At 43.1% G+C, this 15,779-nt stretch overlaps 1 protein-coding gene and 2 pseudogenes across 2 annotated transcripts; 2 read left to right on the forward strand and 1 right to left on the reverse strand.

Moving 5' to 3' along the window:
* Nucleotides 1–261: 261 nt before the first annotated feature.
* Nucleotides 262–4,451, reverse strand: LOC109477750 (homocysteine S-methyltransferase YbgG-like). 2 transcript variants are annotated; one of them, XM_019779096.1, is made up of 10 exons: nt 4,278–4,451; nt 3,737–3,864; nt 3,452–3,519; nt 3,231–3,276; nt 2,829–2,964; nt 2,425–2,528; nt 1,803–1,964; nt 1,079–1,287; nt 683–759; nt 262–500 (listed from the first exon to the last, which is right to left on the reverse strand). In XM_019779096.1, exons 1-10 carry the CDS (start codon nt 4,279–4,281, stop codon nt 421–423), a joined length of 1,014 nt encoding a protein of 337 aa, XP_019634655.1. In that variant the 5' UTR covers nt 4,282–4,451; the 3' UTR covers nt 262–420. The 2 variants fall into 2 exon arrangements, with proteins under 2 accessions (XP_019634655.1, XP_019634657.1); XM_019779098.1 differs by having other exon boundaries at nt 263–500; nt 4,320–4,450.
* A 2,754-nt stretch (nt 4,452–7,205) lies between these two features.
* Nucleotides 7,206–9,521, forward strand: LOC109477893 (annotated as a pseudogene).
* Nucleotides 9,522–11,216: 1,695 nt separating this feature from the next.
* Nucleotides 11,217–15,779, forward strand: part of LOC109477895 — a 7,402-nt pseudogene continuing 2,839 nt past the window's right edge.

The following is a 15,779-nucleotide window of genomic DNA, read 5'->3' on the forward strand; positions in this document are numbered from 1 at the left end:
TTTTGCCTTTTGTAGCCTTCCCTTTGAAAGCTCACTATCCAAACAATTCCGTACTATTATGTTAAGACATGGTAACTACTGTTGAGTTTAACACAGTAAACTTTGACAAAACACCAATGATATCAGTCAAGTCTAGCCTGACTAATCGCACTCCTGGCGGCCGCCGCCCTAGGTTGCCGCCCCCCACCTCTTGGGGTGGGGGTCATTAACCTCCAGCCGAGAGCTTGTATACACAGGCTAAGTCAAGTCAATCATAAAATTTATTTGTAAAAGATTATTAAGATCTTTGAATAATTCATCCCAGCCATGATTAAAGTGCACCATAAAAACATCTGCTCCAGTAAGCATTAAAAAATGTGCTCCAAATAACACACAGGATTTCTTCACACACACAAAACATGATATATAGTATATTCTACACTATCCAGTGGTCTTCTTCCATTGCTCTATGGAGGTTCTGATGTCCTTGATGTCATCAGGTCTGGTCCTACAGCACCCTCCTGCAAAGACAAGTTTGTGTAAATACCTTACCTTTAGTGAGGTTGGTATGTTCATTCACACAAGTAGAACACATAAACAAGACATTAAGAAATGTATAAAGGTGCATCAGTAATTTATGGTTCTCTATGAGTACGAGATAGCTGACAACTAGAAACTTTAGGCAGGAAAACTTAAGCCTTACCTATCCACCTTGCCCCCAGATCTAACCACTCAGGAACGTAAGTACTCAGGGGACAACAGTCAGCCTTCCCATACCAGCTGGAAGAATAGAAGGAGTTACATTTTATAGCTGAGAGCTGACACAGGGCTCAAGTACACAGTATAATCCTAAATCTTTCTGGAGCTCGTCAAAAAATAACAAAAGCAAGAAAGATGATCGTAAAAAAAGAAAAGACCACCTTGGGAGTGAACCTTGCACAAAAAATACGAGGGGGAAGATACACTATCAAAAAAGTCACAGAGAACTAACCTTAGCCAAAAATTGTCAGTGGGAATGATGCATAATTGTGTAAATGTGTTTTGATGATATGTACAGTAATGTGCAATAAACATTATTTTGAAAAGAAGAAAGACGAACCCTGTTCCTGCTGCCCACTTTTCCCCACTGTTGGGATACGCGATGAAGAATTTGGCGGGATCCCTGCACAGCTCCCTGGCCTTCTGCAGCAGGGGAGCCACATGCTCGGGCATGCAGCAGTTGGCACCAGCTGCAAACACCTGCGGCGACTTCAGGACAGCTGCTACAGCCTCCGGGAAACTCTCACCATGGCAGGTGTGTAACCCATCCTTCATTCAGATGAAAGGCAAAATAGACAACAAATATTCAACTTTCAGTCATAATCAGTCCACCTACTGGCATTTGAAAGAAAAAGACACTAATACTAATAATTAAGAAATACCAGGACTTGATACTGGATGGAAAAGGTTTATGTGGAGCAGCCCATTTTGGAATGGGGAGGGAAATGGACTGAAATACTAGCAGTATCCTGTGTTTTCTCCCGAGCAAATGTCAACCTTTCTACGAGTGGCTAGAGCTGCAGTTTCTTTTTGGGAGAGGGCCTTATTCAGGGTGCATGACGGCTGTATTCACAGAGTGAGCTGTTGCACGGATGACTAGCCATCATAGACATGTAAAGAACAACAAAAGTACATTGGGAAACATATAAATTGTATTCCTATCAGTGCAAACATATGGCACCAACATATGGAGACATATCATTCTGGGAATATGCCAAATGCATCATACATGTAGTTACAGTTTCAACAAGAAGGTACATGAACTTGTTGTCGGGTTAGTGTACCTTGCAGGAAAACGTGACCCATGCTCGAGTGTTGGGGAACTCCCTGAGTAGCTGGACCAGAGCAGCGGCCTCTTTAAGGGCGGGGATAGTTTCTATGGCAACCATGTCTGCCCCGCTGGTGATGAGCTGTCCTAGTCTCGGTCTGTGCCACCTCTGTAGTTCCTGTGATCAAACAAGATGGGTGGCAAGGTGGTCTTGTGGTTAGGGTTGTTAAGTCAAAGTTCTGGGTTCGAATCCCTGGAAGGCCCTAGTGCTGTGTTCTTGGGAAAGGTACTTAACATCTATTTCCTCACTCAGCTCTGGTAAAAATCAGTACCATGCTTCAGTTCTTGCATTCGGACATAAAGCTGGAGGTCCCGTGTCTGAGAAGAACACTCATAGAAAAGAGTAGGGGTCCTTCCCAGTGTGAATGTTTCAATCCTTACGGCCCTGTCTTATACAGCTTGTAAGTTACTGTACAAAGCTGGTGTGTTATACCTGGTGGTTTGCCAGTTATGCAAACCTAAACAACAAACAACTGTTGCACATGTACTGTAAATTCATTTATATTCGATGGGACTGTGGTGAAAGGGGAAATAATATTTTCACTGTGTTTCCACATTTAAAACGGTTCTATACAAACCTCTATTGACATAGTGTCCACATATTCTCCTGTATACTCTGATGCATCGTGAAGACAGGCTCCATACGGCCCTACTGATCCTGCAGCCAAGGGAGTTCTTCTACCTACAGATACAGATGAGATGAGAAGTGTACTTGTTTCTTTTACTTAACAGTGAAATGTTATGTTCTAACCAAGGAGGTTGAAGAGAAAAACATTGGGGAAGGGAAACTTCCACAAGGGAACTTCCACAAAGTGTGGAAGTTCCCTTGCCCACACAGTGTATAGAATTCCTATGGAAAGTTTTGCACTTTTGGGGGCAATTTAGTGTGCCAGATCAGGCACATACCAAGGTCTAACTTAGACTTGGAAGATATGGCAAGTCACAGAATCTAGGAAGTAGAGGCCATTTTTTGTTCTCCTACCTGGAGAGTCTCCTTTCTCCCGTTCCTTGGAGAACTCCAGACATGCCTGCTTGGCTATCCTGACTCCGTGGTCCATGAGTTTGTGTGCTTCCTCCACTGATACTCCTAGGTACTCCTGGAACCCAGGAATACTGGCCTACAGGCAGGGACACAACAGACAAGTATTTTTTGTAACACAGATCAACACAAAACATTATAACATACTAGTAACACAATAAGATACATGTACAAAATATGTTACAACCTAAACAAAAAATGTACACGTAAAAGAAAGACACTTTATTCAATATCTTTTAAGATGAACAAGAAAACATGGCTATTAGCAGTATTATACACCATGGGCTGCAGTTTTACAGGTTATTTTAAGAATGATTTTTTTTTTGTTTCTTGCTTTTATTTTACCTGGTAGGTAGCAGTGATGATGACATCTGACCCAGCTGTCAGAAAACTGAAAAAATCACAATTAACGTTACAATCTCAAGAGAGATAAACAGACATAGAATAATAAGCAAAACTAAAGGACAAAGACTATCAAGACACGATTCTGAAAGACAGTCAACACACTAAATCAAAAAGTAAATGTAGATGGCACAGCAATCTTGATATGCTAATGATGAAACAACCTTTTGTGGACTTGTTTGATAGCAGCAGGGTTTGTGGCCAGCAGCCTGGCACTCCACAGAGGGTCATCCTAAAGTAGAAACAAATTTCAAATCAATATCAAGTTTATTGTAAATTAATATGCTTAGAAAATTGGACAATGTTGCTATTCAGATGATCAGTGTTTTTGTTTACATCATACGCTAGTAAATGCAAATTATTTGAAGGCATATATGCAAATTACATATGCTCATAATGTTATGTCAGCTATTTTACAGGAAATCTGGGAAACATCTTTTGACACTCACATTGATGTTAAAGCCAGCAAAGTCCAGCTCTGTTGCCAGACCGCCGTCTAAAACTTTGGTCTCCATAGTACTGGTTTCAGTCAGCAAGCAAGTGTTGGGAATATCTTGAACATGAGACTGGCAAAACCCTACAAGCAGAGCAAGGGATGGAACGTGTAAGATTTGATGTCAGCTGTCTATCTTTCCTGTTGTACATTTATCAAGTTAGACATCCGGGTAGAACATATTTACGTAAAACAAATTCTCTGAAGAGTCAGACGTTTCAGACAGCTATTTTCAACTTTCAGTAACTGGGTCCTCAGTGACAACTGACGTATGTATAAATGAGTACAATGTTCCTGAATTTGATAGGTGACGTGAAACAGTTAGTGAGGAAAATGAAGTTGCTTGTTTTATTTTCTATTACGCGTATAATTACATAACTACTAACGTAAGTTATAACTTACTAGTATCGTAAAAATTTCAGATATGTTACAAGCGCCTGCTGCATTTTGATTTCATTATGATACTCGAATAGTACCACTAGTAAAATTAAACCTACACATATAGAATCTTCGTTTGGTTGTCAATGTTATCAGCTCACCTAGAAAGTGAAAGAGGCCAAGAAGGTACCACAACGGAGCGAGATATTCAAACAAACATCAAAACTATGCGCAATTCTCAAACTTTTCCGCCATTTTGAATGTCAAAGGTCGAGCTCAATAGCTCATCCAATGAAATTCTTCTATACAAAGCCACTGGAAAGCTAAACCAATCACTGCCCGTGTTGCACACAGAGTGATCCTGTTCAAAGAAAAGACTAGACACTAGCTCCCTATTTGAAATTTGCCGATTCGGCATCAGCATGTTACCCAAACCTTCTCAGTTCTCAGCTTTGAACAAGGGGGTTTCAACAGACCTCCTTGGCTTTAAATATCCTTCATGTTTGACAATCTGTTTACTAGTGTTTTCATTTATAACGTTAATATAACCATTTGCAGCACTGTTTGCACTTTTATGTGTAGGGAGGTTGCAGATGGTATTAATTATCTCTCAGGGATCACCCACGATAGATCGTGATGGGATGTCTGGACTGACGAGGGCAGACCTAGAAGTTGGAGTGATTAAAGGCCACTGGCTTCAGCTACTAGTATTTCTAGCCTACAACACTAACAGTACTGATACACAATGTTCTAAAAAGAAAGTAAATGTTGAAATGGAGAACTACCATTAACTGTTAACTATTTACAGCTTATGGTCATATAAAGTCAAATGTCCGTTTTCATTGCTGTATTGGCCACTAGCTGTTAATGCTGTTTCTCGCCTTACAAACACATGTACGCTACATGTAACGTTATGCAACCAATGCTGATACATAACGATCCGTCCCCGTGTCCAATCTGACGCGCGTCTGTTGTTTACAACGACTCAAAACGAAATCTCTGATCGGAGACAGGGAACATCTCGACTTAGGTAGGGATTCTTTAACTACTGATGCTAAAAAGAATTAAATTTCCTTGTGTTTTTCTTGTGGTTGCTGAGTTGGCAGCAAGAAAATGCCTTGCTCATTTTACGCTATTGTATACTGTATGGTCAGCTCCTTGGTCAGTGTATAATTTCAGGACATGCCACGCCTATAGAATTAGAAAGCTAATGCAGGCCTGCCAAGGACATTTACAGCTATGCAGCTATATTGAGTAAGCTACAAGCAGATGTAGGGTTCATGTCAGTGTTATACGCATATTTTAGGCATATTTCAACGCGGGACACTAAAAAAATGTATAGGACGCCTGCCTCAATCCACACGTCAAACATCCATAGCCAACCGTAACGTTACATCTGCTTGAAAAGTCTGACCCAACGGCAATGCTGTATTTTTTTTAATAGTAGCCGTGCATGTGTATATTTGTGTTTGTTGTGTCACTGTTGAATCAGTTGGAGATGCCGTCATATTGCCATGTCATGTACCAACATAATGGTATCAGTTCATGTTAGTGTAAAATACGGTGGTAGAGAAAGGATATGCGACCCCGGACAAAATGGAGGCGTGTGGTTGGTTGCCTCCTCAGGGGCAAACCACATGGGCGTCCTCGACATCAGGGCACCAGGCCTGCAGGGCAAATAATCCTAGAGCTCAAGCAGATGTATGGTTCAGTGTTTTACGCGTGTTTGGGGCATTTTTTTACATAATAAGGGGAGCGGGAGGAGATAAATAGTTAAACGTGGACTAGAAAGACTGCATCTGCTTGGAGATTATTCTTAGGCTGACCTGGCGTCAAATGCAAATTGAATTGCTACCGTAATATTATTTACTCTCCTCCGTCAGTCCGTGACCTAAAAAAACGTACATGGTGCCATTTGTTCCTTCATCTATTGATTTTTCCAAATCACTCCCTGCGATGTCCGGCTAGTAGTAGTAGGACCAAACATGCCCTCAAAAAATTATACATATGGCTTTAAAAATTTCATTGGAGGCATGTTGGTCGGCCTGGAATCCGAGGAGCTGGCGCATGTGTAAGCCCTGGAAACAGTCTGGCATCCAGGCTAAAACATATGGGCTGATGTGACCCAGATAGTCGAATTTATCGATCAGGGTAAATTCATTCTGAAATTCCAAAGGAATGGAGAGAGGAAGCATGGCGCGAACGTGATGTTTCGGAAACCAATGACCTATAACCTTATGATTTTGCAAAAGACGCCACACATTTCGCACTATGGTAGACATGTTACAAACGCAAATGTTATGTCGACCACCCAAATGTATAAATGGAATCGCTTTTGAGTCGCCCAATAAAGTAAGCAGCTCTTTGGGTGGCTGCAATACAGTATCAAATCGGGAAGACAGTACTAGTATCAAATTGGCCAGGCAGTATCCAACACGGCGGCCAATTGTTACAGACGGCCAATGGTTACAGGCCCAGAGAATCTGCTTGGAGATTACCTGTTGTGTCATAATTTTACGTTTAGTATCTGAGGTGAAGTCATCACTGTAATTGGGTATCGTATAATAGAAGAGCGGGTACATTGAAAAGCACACAAAGTGATTTCAGAGCAGCAAAACTGGAAATATTCTGAATAAGGCAATCTTTATGATATTGACGCACTGCTTCACATTACCACATTTGAGTCAGCATTTCATACTTTGGGCATTTAAAACTGCAAAAACAAGCCCCAAGATTAGTCCTTTATTTTATAGGTGGTACCCTAAAAATCAAGGGGCTTTCCACTAAATTCCAGTAACCATTTTCCGTCAGAACTTTGGGTATTTTGTCAACAGACATTGAAATAGTGTTGATTCTACTCGGTGTGTAGATAAGTGACTAGAATATTGGCTTTGAAAAATCGGGTTTCCAAGCCCTAAAAACTATTTTGGATGCCTTTGTACAATCCACCTTGTGCCGATGGTCACCATGGTTAATGTAATTTCCCCTTCCGATTTTGTCATTTTGCTTCCCATCTAGCATTCTTGAGAGAGACCAGAGCTAGCTGACAGCGGGACCTGATCATGTGCTGCGGGGAGTCCGGGAACTGTTGCCGGTTCCGCGGCGGATGTGTCCACTGTCTCGGCTGGGCCTGATCGTGCTCGGCGTCGTGGGTGCCGTCCTGGCCGTGGTCCTGGACGTCCTGTACGCTCAGTACTGGTTCGCCCCCATCACCTTGATCAATGCACCGATCTGGGCAGGCGTTTTCGTAAGTTTAAATTTGTCTTCACTTATTTGCATATCAATCAATAGTTCGTAGTAACTTCGTACTTGTAAACCTCCATTTCTCATGCAGTCTCTGAAACGTCTAACCGTTTCCAAAAAGTTTTTTTTTTGCGTTTTCGTAAGTTATTTCCTTCATCTTCGACTCCTTTGATTGAAGTCGTTCTCATTTCTAAACTACGGAAAAGTACGATAGTTTTCCTGGATCGGACATACACTAATGTTAACATCTAAATCTGTATCCTTCCACAGGTTATTGTAACTGGTGGTCTTGCCGTCTGTAGCGGACAGAATCCTGACAAAAAAGGCAGAGTAAGTTCCGGTGTGAAAATCCCTTTGTATTTATTACCCTCAGTCATTAATTTGTTAACCAACTAATTATAATGGCCGATTGGAATCAAAAAGCACTTGACAGCAATGCTTTCCCAAATCAGCATTGTTATCATTATCTAATGGGAGGGGCTGGCTGAACTCTGAAGCAGGTACGCTCCAAATCTACGTTCATCAGATATTGACGTCCGTTTGTTCCTCCACAGATGGTTGCCGTTCTAGTTCTGAGTATTTTCGCCACCATGGCCGCCACATGTGTGTGGATCCTGGCCGTTATTGGCGTCTTCATAGACGGACCTCAGTGTGAATACTTTCGCATGGGCCCAGATCGGTGGTGGGACGCTTGGTATTACAGGTAAGCATGGTTGCAGCCTTGTTTCAGTGAAGAGTGCTTTTAGCTTTTCTGTTATTTTTTATAATAGTATTATACTATGTTGTTTCCTGGGGCTCGCACGCGAACCTGTACATTTTTATTTCATGAAGGTAAACCAATTAATTAGACGCCCAACGTTCACAGCCATGATAGCCTCTGGAGCGTGGAGCCTGGCAGCTGGAGAGACATGGACTGCACACCAGCGTACGCGGTGCATGCCGTGTTGATCGTTATCGGGCTGCTAGAAGTCGCTTTTGCACTGGCCGTGTCCATCATGAGTTGCTGTGGAACCTGTTGTGCCCCCCGAGATGACACCCAGGTGAGTTAGTGACTGTTACGTGATTATTTCAGGTAAAGGTAAAACCGTACATTTTGTCAGGCGGTGGGGCGGGTGCTAGGGCAGTCGGTATTGGACGCTGTAACACTGTACAGCGAGGCTGAGAGTTGACGATCAGCTTTGCTTGGAGAGTAATTTATGGTGTTTAAGCAGTTGATACGCAAAGCAGATATTGCTGTCTCTCACCATTGCTGTCTCTCACCACGTCCAGGGGGCCGTGTACAGGGCAGACGGGCAGCAGGTCATCATCGTACAGGGAGGAGGTACGTGTGAAGGACACTTGACTTGTACGGCTGTTTGATAGACACTAGGACGAGGAGGTGATATAGCCTCTACCAGACTTCAAAAGAGATTGGAAAGGGTAGAAATTAGACACAACGAGATGAATAACATGCCAGGGGAGCTGGCCCGCTCCTTTAGCAAATCAACTCCCCTGGTATGTTATCTGTGTATGTGGCCAATTTCTACTCTTTCCAGCCTTTTCTGAAGCCTGATAGAGCTATAGAGATGCTCAGTTCAATGAGAAAAATGAATGTTCCCATAACCTTATAGCAATGGAAAATCTACGGACACTGAAATCTTTCCCTACATCATTGATTTTTTAGGAAGATGAACTTTCAAAAATATATACTAGTAATCCAACCAACTTTTTGCCACCTTAGTGTTTTCAACGCCCGATATCTAAACTTTGTCCTGATTTCTAAAGCCGGCCCGGGACAGCCTTCTCCGCAGCCTGGACATAAGCCCTATCCGGTACAGCAGATGCCTGCACAGCAACAGCTGTACCCTGGGCAGCAGCAACTCTACCCGGGACAGCCGTCTCCCGGACAGCAGCCGTACCCGGTACAGCCATCCCCCGGACAGCAGCCGTACCCGGTACAGCCGGCCGCCGGACAGCAGCCGTACCCGGTACAGCCATCCCCCGGACAGCAGCCCCCGTATCCCGTACAGCAACAGCCGTACCCCCAGATGCAGTATAGCGCTCCTCAGCCAGAGCAGAATAGCGCTATTCCATCGGCGCCCGCTCCCAGCTACTCCGAGGCGGTTAAGGGCGAGTAGAAATCAGCAAAACAGAGAAAAGCGTAGTTATTCTTTCGAGTACTAACGAAGTCTATGATTTGGCGTTTTTTTGGCGACGCCTTTGGGGCGGAGGCATTTGTGTAAGTACTACGATCGCTTTGAAAGAATTTCAAAAATTACACGAATGCGTTCCCCAGGGAATTGGTTTGGAGGAAACCTTCGGCCATGTGGTTTTTGCATCAAGCAGGTAACTTACACCGGGTCCCCACGTGCCACCCATCCAGATGCCTGGCATGATTAATTAGTGGTCATCCGTCTTCTCCCCACACCATGGACAGAGAGCACAGCTGTCTTTGGCCAAAGACCATATTCAAACAGGTCACAGAGAGAAAAGAAATTATCCGTCCTTTTGGAACCCACAAAAGGTAAAAAAAAGTCAAAGGAGTAACAACTTCAGACCAGACATAAAATCCAGTCTCTGGTGGAGGATAGAGTAATGTGGAGGATGGTTTTCAGTTTGGTTCTAGCGGGAACTCGACCAAAGTAAAGTAAGTAAGTATGTCATCATAAAATCTATATTGCTGGGGAAGAACAGCTGATTCCTCCTATACGTGTATTTGGTATATTGCCCCACATCTCCTCCACCCATCCTGTAAATTTCACTACGTGCATGTCTTTATAACATAGGGAAATATGTTTTTCTGATAATTGTAATGTAGATTGCTAGCTCCACATGAAATAATATATATCATTCAGTCGTCGCCTTGGCAATGATTTTTATTGCCTCAGCCTTGTTAAACTTTCTGTCAGCAATTCAGGTATTCCCATCATGTATGGAAACTACGTTATATCTTTATAAACGCGACAACTACTTACTTGTTGAGATGGAATTACTTTTACCCGAAATACACTTATGAATTTACAGATGGAATGTTTCTAATTATTAAGGAACATCCAAGCTGGTTACGCACCAAAATCAAAAGGAAAGAGCCATAGACATTGTGTATATATTAAGTACATTATATGGATATTAAGTTATTTGTAGACACACAGTGTATTTATGACTTCACTATTGTTATCCACCAACATCGCCAGTGTTATAAGTGTTCAGACATGTAGCGCTACCTCAACAACTGAAGGTGTCGCCAGAAGGCATCACGTCATTTTCTTAGGTAAGGAACTAGATTTTAACAAGTAGAATTTTCTGAATGACTTTCTATGTAACAGAAATAAGTTATTTGTTAGTTAGGAAAATTAAGATAAATTGTATAATCGTCATTGTGAATATAGTTAGGAGGGAGTATATCCTCACTTGCATGTGTTTCATTGTATTCATTGCATGGATTCAGTAACGTTGTGACAGGTACAGGACTATAGATATCGATGTTTTCAATAATTCGTTAGAATAAGCTCTTGTCTTGTCTTGTGCCAAATGTGTATTTCGTGTGTGCACGCTTGTGTGCAATCATGTAACAAGAAAGACGTCTTCAATTTTTGCACTAAGGAAGACTCGAAATAAACTTTCAAAGTTCATTCTTTTTTGAAAGCTTACTCGATGGAGTGACAGCTACACCGTATAAAATAGACCGACCCCGAAAGTCCATCACAATTTTAAGTTCAATCAATTAGCGGTTCGACCGGTACCAATGAGAGAATGGCTGCTTGTCCGTCAAATATTTCCATTTCTATGTTTTGAAGGAGGTGGGCGGGGCTTCAGGATCGGTCTATTGCTAGCCTCCTACATGTATGCAGGGCCTCTGTTGGGGGGAGGGGTGGGGGAACGTTGACATTCAAGGCACGTACTATACACTTTCGCTTCAGTAAAACCTGACGCCGCATATATAGTGCAAAGAAACAAAAAGACCTTGTTTTGAATCCTGTTACTCATAACAGAACAAGTTCATCAGCAGGTTACACTTGCCAAAAAGCCCTCAGGGAGGATTGGAGAAACATTTGGACAAACGTAAACAAGGAAGTGAGACCATTTATTAATTTAGAGCGTCGCAAGAGGAAGAGTCTCATTTGCACCGCGAGGTTGGCGTAAAAATGAGCGTAGACACAAGGTAGGTACATGTTCTTGGTTTATAAATCTGATCAACCTAATTGTATATGCCTGTTTTCTTAGTTTTTTTTACCATAGCAAGACATACAGATATGTCATGATGAAAAATATTGGTGACATTTTCCTTGTGCATCGCATAGGAACACGCGCACAGTATCCAGCCGGCCGACAGTATCCAATTGGGCCGGCTGTCAGAAAAAAACGGGGCATAGAAAAAGGTCACAATCTTCCCATTCAACCTCTGCTTGGAGAGTACTGTTTATCAACATTATGCTGTTTCTCGCACATGCACGCTGCATGTATATGACATATACAACCAATGCTGATACATAACGATCCGTCCCCGCGTCCAATCTGACGCGCGTGTGTTGTTTACCACGACCGACCCAAAACGAAATTTCTGATCGGGAGACTGGGAACATCTCGACTTAGGTATGGATTCTTTAACGACTGATGCTAAATAATAGATTTCCTTTTGTTTTTCTTGTGGTTGCTGAGTTGGCATGGCAGCAAGGAAATTCATTTTACGCTGTAGGTTAGCTCTTTGGTCTGTATAATTTCAGGACGTGCCACGCCTTTGTAGAAAGCTAATGCAGCTACGCAGCTATATTGAGTATTGTAAGCTACAAGCAGATGTAGGGTTCATGTCAGTGTTATACGCACATTTTAGGCATTTTCAACGCGGGACACTAGAAAAATTAATAGGATGCCTGCCTCAATCCACGCGTCAAACACCCAGAGCCAACCGTACATCTGCTTGATAAGTCTGACCTAACGGCAATGCATGCTGTATTTATAATAGCCGTGCACGTGTATTGTACATGTGTTTGTTGTGTCACTGTTGAATCTGATGGAGATGCCATGTTGTGCACCAACATTGGTCTCAGCTCAATAGTGTAAAATACCTTCGTGGAGAAAGGATATGCGACCCCGGACAAAATGGAGGCGTGTGGCTGGTTGCCTCCTCAGGGGCAAACCACATCCATCGATGGGGGTCCTCGGCACTGAATCCTCGAGTTCAAGCAGATGTATGGTGCAGCTCAGTTACGCGTGTTTGGGAGCATTTTTGAAAACGTGGACTAGCAAGACTACATCTGCTTGGAAATTGATGCTAACCTAACATCAATGCAAGTTGAATGCCGTAATATTATTTACTTTTCCCCGTGACCTAAAAAATGTCTGATGTGCATGGTGCCATTTGCTCCTCCATCTATTGATTTTTTTTTCAAATTACATCCTGTGAATTGTCCGGCTAGTAGTAGTAGGACCAAATATGCCTTTGAAAATTTTTACACATGGCTTTAGTGTACATGTTTAGGTATATTATTTCATTGGAGGCATATGCCGGCCGGCCGCCCTGGAATCCGAGGAGCTGGCCTGCCCTGGAAACATTCTGACATCCAGGTTGACACATATGGGCTGATGTGACCCAGGTAGTCGCATTTATAAGTCTTGTAAGGGTAAATTCATTCTGAAATTAGCAAGCAAGCATTTCGTGAACGTGCGGAAACCAAGTATTTCCCCCCATAACCTTATTTTACAAAGGCACACATTTCGCACTACGGTAGAGATGGTACAAACGCAAATGTACCTATTGTGTACAAATGGAATCGTTCCGCTTTGGAATCGCCCAATTATAAATAAATAAAGCCTGTTGTTAATCTCCAAACAGATATTTGGGTGGCTGCAATACAGTATCAAATGGGCAAGACAGCTTCAAATTGGCCACACAGTATCCAACATACGTACACGGCAGCCAATGGTTCCGAATTCCAGGAGCCCCACCCCTCACCCCATCTGCTTGGAGATTACCTGTTGTGGTCAAGCGGCATAGATGGATAGATTTAGGGACAGTACGTTAAATTCATCACTGTGACTGGGTATCGTACACATTATACGAGAATAGGAATCATACTGAAGCCTTCACACTGTGTGAAGGCTTCAGTATGATTAAGCATATGTACATGTAGGGTCTGGAATGGCTGCCAGATAAAACTTTGCACCTAGTGTTCTAGTGAGTCTGGCATCCAGGCTAGGTCTGGGTTAGTGTTTTATGCGTGTTTTTACGCTTACCTTCGCAGAAGTAAAACGTTGTTTTAGGTCAATTTCTTCTTCCTCTTCTTCTTCCCTTCGAAACAAATACCTGCAGGAGACACCTAGTGACGGTGGTCACCATGGTTACCGGTGGTTTTAATGTAATTTTCCCTTACGATTTTGTAAGTTTGCTTTCCATCTAGCATCCTTGAGAGAGACAAGACCTGACCCGAGTGATCATGTGCTGCGGGGAGTCTGGGGGCTGTTGCCGGTTCCGCGGCGGATGTGTCCACTGCCTCGGCTGGGGCCTGATCGTGCTCGGCGTCGTGGGTGCCGTCCTGGCCGTGGTCCTGGACGTCCTGTACGCTCAGTACTGGTTCGCCCCCATCACCTTGATCAATGCACCGATCTGGGGAGGCGTTTTCGTAAGTTTGAATTTGCCTTCACTTATTTGCATATCAATCAATAGTTCGTACTTATAAACCTCCATTTCTCCTGCAGTCTCTTAGTGTCGCCATTGTGTCACTGACGAAGGGTAGTGGATGCTACCTGAAACGTCTGACCGTTTCCAAAACCCCATCCAGTTGCTTGAGTAACTGTTTTTAACTTTTTTTTTGCGTTTTCGTAAGTTCTTTTCTTCATCTTCGACTCCTTTGAAGTCGTTCTTATTTCTAAACTAACCTTTTAAGGAAAAAGAATGCGATAGTTTTCCTGGACATACAACAATGTTAACATTTAAATCCGTTTCCTCCCACAGGTTATAGTAACTGGTGGTCTTGCAATCTGTAGCGGACAGAATCCTGACAAAAAAGGCAAAGTAAGTTCTGGTGTGAAGATCCCTTTATATTTATCAACCTCAGACAGTCATTGTTCACGAATTATAATGGCCAACAACTGAACAAGTGGGTGGAATCAAAAGCAGTTAGTGAAGAGATAAAGAAGCACTTAAAAGCATTTTCCCAAATCAGCATTGTTATCATAATGTAATGGGAGGGGCTGGCTGAACTCTGAAGCAGGTACGCTCCAAATCTACGTTCATCAGATGTTGACGTCCGTTTGTTCCTCCACAGATGGTTGCCGTTCTAGTTCTGAGTATTTTCGCCACCATGGCCGCCACATGTGTGTGGATCCTGGCCGTTATTGGCGTCTTCATAGATGGAGCTCAGTGTGAGTACTTTCGCCAGAGCCCTTCTTACTACTGGTAAGCATCATGGTTCAGTGAAGAGTGTTTTTGCTGTTCTATTAGTTTTGATAATACTCTGTTTGTTTCCTGGGGTTCCGCAAATCAGTGACATTTTGGTTTCATGAACGTAAATTTAAACCAATTAATTATACTTCACGACCAACGTTCACTGCCATGACAGGAACTTAAAGCGTGGAAGCTTGAGAGACATGGACTGCACACCAGCGTATGCGGTGCATGCCGTGCTGATCGTTATCGGACTGCTAGAGGTCGCTTTTGCACTGGCCGTGTCCATCATGAGCTGCTGTGGGACCTGTTGTGCCCCCCGAGATGACACCCAGGTGAGTTAGTGACTGTTACGTGATTATTTCAGGTAAAGGTAAAACCGTACATTTTGTCAGGCGGTGGGGCGGGTGCTAGGGCAGTCGGTATTGGACGCTGTAACCCTGTACAGAGACGCTGAGAGTTTACGATCACCTTTGCTTGGAGAGTAATATGTGGTGTTTAAGCAGTTGATACGCAAAGCAGATATTGCTGTCTCTTACCATTGCTGTCTCTCACCACGTCCAGGGGGCCGTGTACAGGGCAGACGGGCAGCAGGTCATCATCGTGCAGGGAGGAGGTACGTGTGAAGGACACTTTACTTGTACGGCTGTTTGATGGACTTGAAAAGGGTAGAAATTAGACACATAGACAGATAACATGCCAGGGGAACTGGCCCGCTAAAGGAGTACAGTTTGCCGCTCCTTTAGCGGATCAGCTCCTCTGGCATGTGATTTGTCTAAGTGACCAATTTCTACTCTTTCCAGCCGCTTCTGAAGCCTGATAGAGCCTTAGAGATGCTCAGTTCTATGGGGAAATGAATGTCCTCATAACCCTATAGCAATGGAAGATCTAGAGATTCTGAGATCTTTTCCTATATCATTGATTCATAGAACTTAGAGCGTTATTTTTTTTTCAACGTCCCGATATCTTAACTTTCTCCTGATTTCTAAAGTCCGGCCCGGGACAGCCTTCTCCG

This window comes from Branchiostoma belcheri, unplaced genomic scaffold (genome assembly GCF_001625305.1).
Source record: "Branchiostoma belcheri isolate BF01 breed outbred unplaced genomic scaffold, Haploidv18h27 scaffold41, whole genome shotgun sequence".
NCBI lineage: Eukaryota > Metazoa > Chordata > Leptocardii > Amphioxiformes > Branchiostomatidae > Branchiostoma > Branchiostoma belcheri.